A 6,000-nucleotide genomic window follows, 5' to 3' on the forward strand; every position below is an offset into this window, starting at 1 on the left:
AAGGCTCGCCAGAGGGGAGACAGGCAGCTTGGCAGACATTCACCACACTCTCCCCCTGACAGAAGAAGGGTTAAAATCAAAAGGACAGCTGCTAGGAAAGACTGAAGCAAGCGATACATGGATACCATGTTTGGCATTGAGAATACTCTAACAGCCAAAATACGTCAGTATCTAGCAAGCAATCGAAATATAATGAGATCCAGAATTGCCAGCGTGAGGCAGTGGAGCCTCAGCATGGCCATTTGAAAGCTTACTAGGGGTCACAGGCTTGGGGGGGGGGGGTTGGTGAGCCCAATCTCTCAGGCTCACTCTGAGTAGGGGTGTGAGGAAGGGGTGAACCAGACGAGGCCAGATCTCTTAGGGGTACAGTGTCAGTACACCCATCTGGGAATTTAACATGAGCGTAGTTGGGGGTTGGTATGCAGAGGTTGAACTGGTTGGACTAGGGGGTCTGTTTTACGCTCCCGAGCATGGTTCTTCAGCAGCACGGTTCCAGGCTCAGATAAACAGGCTGGCCAGTCCATCACAGTTCCTGATTTCCTAGGAAAGGCAAACATGCGTTCATGAGGTGTTTGATTTGTTGCAGTACACAATAATGACCGAATAGAAAGTAGCACCTCAGGCAGAAGAAGGAATCTTCAGACGAGCAGGTTGAATCGACTTCAAGTGACGGCGAGGTGAGATCCCCTGTGATAGCGCAATTGACTGTAAAGCTTGAGGGATGTTACGGACTGGAATGGTCGACTATGATGGGGGAGGTGAATGGTGAGACTCTTGATTGTCTAATAGACATGGGGAGTACTGACAGCTACATCCACGAGAAAGTTGCCAGTGCCTTAAATTTGCGGAGATATCCAGGGAACCGAAAGATATCGATGGCTTGCAGTGAACTTACAAAAACTGTAGCGGGTCCAGAAGTCGGTCCTTCCCACACTACAGACCCAGAAATTGTACCAGTTCCCAAGGTTGAAAAGGTGCCACCTGTTTTGAGAAGAAGCACCAGAATTCGTAAACAACCTGATAGGCTGACATATTCATAAAACATCTCATTATATTTTGATTGCTTGCTAGATACTGGTGTATTTTGGCTGTTAGAGTATTCTCAATGCCAAACATGGAATCTATATATCATTTGCTTCAGTCTTTCCTTGCAGCTGTCCTTTTGATTTTAATCCTTCTTCTGCCAGGGGGAGACTGTGGTGAACGTCTGCCAAGCTGCCTGTCTCCCCTTTGGCGAGCCTTGCTGTACTAACATTGGCTGTGCATTATCTCTACTGTTAAGGACATTCCCCTTGGGTATAACTGTGTATGCCCCTATTATCTTTCATTACTGTACCATGAGTTTCTGCTAATAAAATTGAAGTGCCAGTTGATGAAGTAGACAAAGACAATGTGGTCAAACAATAATCATGGCTGTTATTAGCAGAAACTCATGGTACAATAATGAAAGACAATAGGTGCATACAGTTATACCCAAGGGGAGTGTCCTTAACAGTAGAGATAATGCACAGCCAATTAGTTCAGCAAGGCTCACCAGAGGGGAGACAGGCAGCTTGGCAGACATTCACCACAGAGGGCCACTAGCCAAAATGGTGGTTTGCTGTCTGCCTTATGGTAGACAAATGTTAAAGAATTTCATGTATGTTACATTCTAAATGTAGTATTACATTCCTTTAACAGAGTTATGATGAACTAGCAGAATAGATTTTCATCTTCCCAGCTTCATTTCCTGAAACAATCAGAATCCCTTTCCCCCTCTTATTAGGCTATTTTAAAAAAAATCTGCAGTTCAGGAAATAATTTTTCATTTCACCCTTCCCCATTGATTTACAACCCCTTTTCCACTAGTGCCCTGTCCCAGAAATTAACTGAGAATTTACTGGGACGGGGTCCAGTGGAAAAGGAACACGGTCTGAATGCCGGGTTCAAATGACATCATTTCACACAAGGTCTTGACCCCTACTCAGATCCCTGGCGTTTGCTGATAAAACCAACAGAAAGTCACCCGTTTCCAGTTGAAGGTAGGACACTCCGATCCCTGGAGATGTGTGCGTTCAGTGGAAAAGCAATTAGTGTTCCAGTTAAAGGTGGTCCAAATTGCTTCCTATCAGGGAATACTGCACAGCCAATGGAAAAGGGGCTTATGTTTAATACATCCATCTTTTTTGGTCGGTGATAATCCAACGAATTGTGGGGAGGTTTTCCATTAATGATTCTAGATAGATAGTGTGGTGATATGTAATTACATCACTAGGTCACCAGAGGTCATCCCGGTGACCTTGTATATAAAGCAGTCCAGAGCTACAGTCTTGCCTTCCATATTAGTTTATTAAAGCTGTCTTATACTCGCACTGCTGGTGTGGTTATTTTCAGTACAATTTAATAAACTAATATAGCTACAAGGATGGAAGCTGCTTCTGCTCCAATGTGCATTCCCAACCACCTGGAGACTCTTCCTGAGGAATGGAATCCAGGGACGACGAGCACGCACGTGCATCCGAGGACAGAGACGGCGAGGGATCGCTGTACTGGAATCATGGTGGAAGGCGGGAAAGACCACAGAAATACGATAGGGCAGGTAAGAAACAGCCAAGAGCCCTGCCTGCCCATGGGTTCACCAGTACAGGCGCCGCCGACCCTAAACCCGGTCCGATCAGAACGGGGCCACTACAAGCGCGGCTGGAAGGACCTCCACAAGTCGTGCTCCCGATTGCCATGTAGGTGCAGAATTCCCGACCACTCCAGAGCCAGGGAGAGCAGACCCCGCTACCGTCACTCTCCCAGCAACAGTTTCCCCAGTACCGCAGAGACCTGAGGCTACGGCTGGGCTCCCCTCTAAGCCCGCTGCAAATGTCCCAAAGCCAGAGACTCCGCCCCAAGCACCCAGGTTACTCCTCCAGCAGACACAAGCCCGACAGAGGCTCCAGCAGCAGGAGTGGTCATGACATATCACCACAGGTAGAACGGTGGTGAAACCTGTAATGCTGCACCCTGCAACTGTCGACAGAATGAGTGACCCCCCCAGGGCCCACCCGTCTCCCTTTGAACCCAGATTGGCCAATCAGAACGACAGATACGGGCAGGCGCCAGTATTGGACCAATAGAGCGGCCCGATGTTCAAGCGCTCCTTTGGCGAGAAACCATGGCGCTCATGGGGGAGAGCGAGAAGAGGGAGCCGCTGCCGGAGGAGATGCCGGAGTACGACCGGCGCAGAGAGAGGATGGTGGAGATCCTGCAGCGCCGGGACCAGGAGCGCCAGCAAGGCGTGGAGCGGAGAAAGCTGGCCAAAGACGTGGTCACAGTCAAGGAGGAGAAGGCCAACTTCTTCGTCTCGGCCTTCTCGGAGGAGAGGGCGGCGATCGAGGCGCTGCTGGCGAGCTGCGAGGGGGGCGCCGACAAGGCGGCGCTGACGGGCCGCTTCGAGGACATGGCGCAGAAGATGCAGCGGCTGCAGAAGTTCGTCAACGACAGCATGATGTTCCTGTCGGCCTACGAGCTGCGCAAGGCCCAGGCCGCCTTGCAGCAACTGCAGGCGGCGGTGCTGGACAAGCGGGAGGAGTGCCTGCCCAAGAAGAAGTTCGCCTTCAAATCGCGCCGAAAAGAAAACGCCGCCCCCAGGGAGACCCAGGCCGCTCCCCGTCCCCCCGCACGACAACCTCCCAGCCCCGGGTGGTCGAGCAGAACGTCTGCGGCTTCTCGGACGCAGACTCGCGGGTGCTGGTCCGCTCGGCGCCAGAGATCAGCGGCAAGGACGTGCTGTTGACCGGGTTGTCCAACTGCGTGGTGAAGCTCCTGGGCTCGCCCAGCACCCTGCACATCAAGAATGTCACCGATTCCAAGGTGCTGTGCGGACCGGTGGCGACCTCGGTGTTGGTGGACCAGTCTGCCGGCTGCACGTTCGCTTTCGCTTGCCAACAGCTGCGAACCCACAACACCAAGAATGCACAGGTGTATTTGCATGTGACCAGCAGAGCCATCGTGGAAGATTGCACTGAAATTTCGTTCGCTCCATTTAACTGGACTTACGAAGGCATCGAGAGAGATTTTGAACAGGCAAGGTTAGACAAAACTAAAAACAATTGGAACATTATTGACGATTTTAACTGGCTTGCGTCTGATCATTCCCCTAACTGGAGAATTTTGCCAGAGGAATCTCGAATAACTGATTGGGATGAAATCTTATCTCCATGATGTTGCCCCAAGTGCCTGGCGTTAGTGTGTATTAAACAATCGCAAGAATTCGAGACTTGATCCATGTCGTTTACTTGAATAAAAACAAAATAATCCTTGTGGATAGGGGTCTTATTTAATGGTTGGCCAATTACACCCATAGTGTGGGTTAAAGCTGATTGTGAATAGTTGGCATGTTGTGAAATATCTTCTGTCTGATTGTCAACGCATTGTTCTTGGTGTTTGCGCTTTTGTCTAAAAATGTATGTTATCATGTCGATGTAGAGTTTGTAAAAGAGTTGAAACTAATTTTAAAGTGCATTACATTGGTGGATAAAATAAAATTACCATCTTGAACTGGCTTGTTTATTCTTAAAACAAGAGCCAATATCAAATCCATAAGTTCGAAATTGAACCTCATCGTCACTTCTAATTGAAAAAGATGCTCTGGTAAAAAGGGGGGTTAATCTGTGTTCAGAGACATCCAACATTAAGATTTAATAGTTGATTCAAACAAGTTGTTAACTATAAGGACATGGTCCGCTCCATTTTTGGTGCTTTCCAGCAGGTTGATGATGGCATTGCAGTTCTCTTCGGTTCATAGATTGTATCAAAAAAAGTAAGGTTAATTGTGAATCTATTAGCTAGGGTGTGAGTGACACTGAATGCAAGTTCACATTCCTGGTGGACTGCTGGCTACTTTAAGCGACCTATCTGGAGTTGTACATTTGTCTGCTGAGGACAATATGCTCAACAGATGGTATGTAAATCCTAAACAAAAGTTAAAACTATTTTGCATCAAAATTAATTACTGAGAATTTTAATTCTAAATATTATCTTCAATTTTTTTTCTTCCTTCTGGCCTCCTTTGTGTGATGGAATCGTGCTACTATTAATCTTTAGTTATAAAGTTTATATTTCTTAGTAAAATTATTTTGTGGGTTGGATTCAGGGACACACTTACAGACACAAGAAGCTATTTTCGGAGTTGCAAAGTCTGGTGAACAACCCAATAAAACTAGAAGTGTTTGTTCATTGAAATATGTAGGACAATGGGGTTGCTCAAGGAGGATATCTAATCAAACAAGACTTTGTTTGTTTACCTATGTTGCTAGAATGGAAACTTAGATGGCATCTGTTCAAAGCAGGCTTTTGCTTGTGGTCGGCAGACAATTCAGAACCATATTACCTCATAAACATTTGGAAGAGATAAGCTTCAAACAGAAGCCAGCGGTGTGTCATATCAGTGATTATGCCATTTTAAGCAGCATCTTTAATATTACTGAACCAAAAACAAACGTGGTCAGAAATGCTGTAACATTCTGTGAGTAGCATAGTCTGACAGTAGCTCCAGAAGGGATGACTACTTTGCTGCTTCTCTTGGTCAATGCTGCAGTGTCATTTTAAATAGCCACTCATAACTCAACCAATTCTGGGTTAAAAAAAGCAAGATCATCCATCTTTCTGGATCATAGCCATTGTAATGGTTACTTCGTCAGACTCATGCCTGAGTTTGTGAAAGCATCAAGGAAGAAAACAGAAGTTCTGAAACCTCCATGCAAGAGAAGTAAATCATTCATATGAAGAAACAATTCTCTGAAAATAACTCAACAAGAATTTTGTGAGTTTTGAGAAGTCTGATGCCTCACAGCTGCTCCACAATTGAAAGAATCTGAGTTTCAAAGCAAACTGACTGAACTTTAAAATCAATTCAGATTTATTCCTGAACTGTTAATAGTTTTACCACACTCACATTTATACATCGTGGGGTTAAATTAGAGTTAAGTGAGAAGTGTTATATTAACATTTATTAATAAAAATTGTTTTGAA

General features: G+C 46.2%; 1 protein-coding gene across 1 annotated transcript; it reads left to right on the forward strand.

The window, feature by feature from the left end:
• Positions 1-3,063: 3,063 nt before the first annotated feature.
• tbcc (tubulin folding cofactor C) lies at positions 3,064-4,527 on the forward strand. Its single transcript, XM_069930378.1, is given in 2 exon segments — positions 3,064-3,647; positions 3,650-4,527. Coding segments are annotated over 2 exon segments (1,047 nt in total). The 5' UTR covers positions 3,064-3,142; the 3' UTR covers positions 4,192-4,527.
• The last annotated feature ends 1,473 nt before the right edge of the window (positions 4,528-6,000 follow it).

This window comes from Narcine bancroftii, chromosome 4 (assembly GCF_036971445.1).
Source record: "Narcine bancroftii isolate sNarBan1 chromosome 4, sNarBan1.hap1, whole genome shotgun sequence".
Classification (NCBI taxonomy): Eukaryota; Metazoa; Chordata; class Chondrichthyes; order Torpediniformes; family Narcinidae; genus Narcine; species Narcine bancroftii.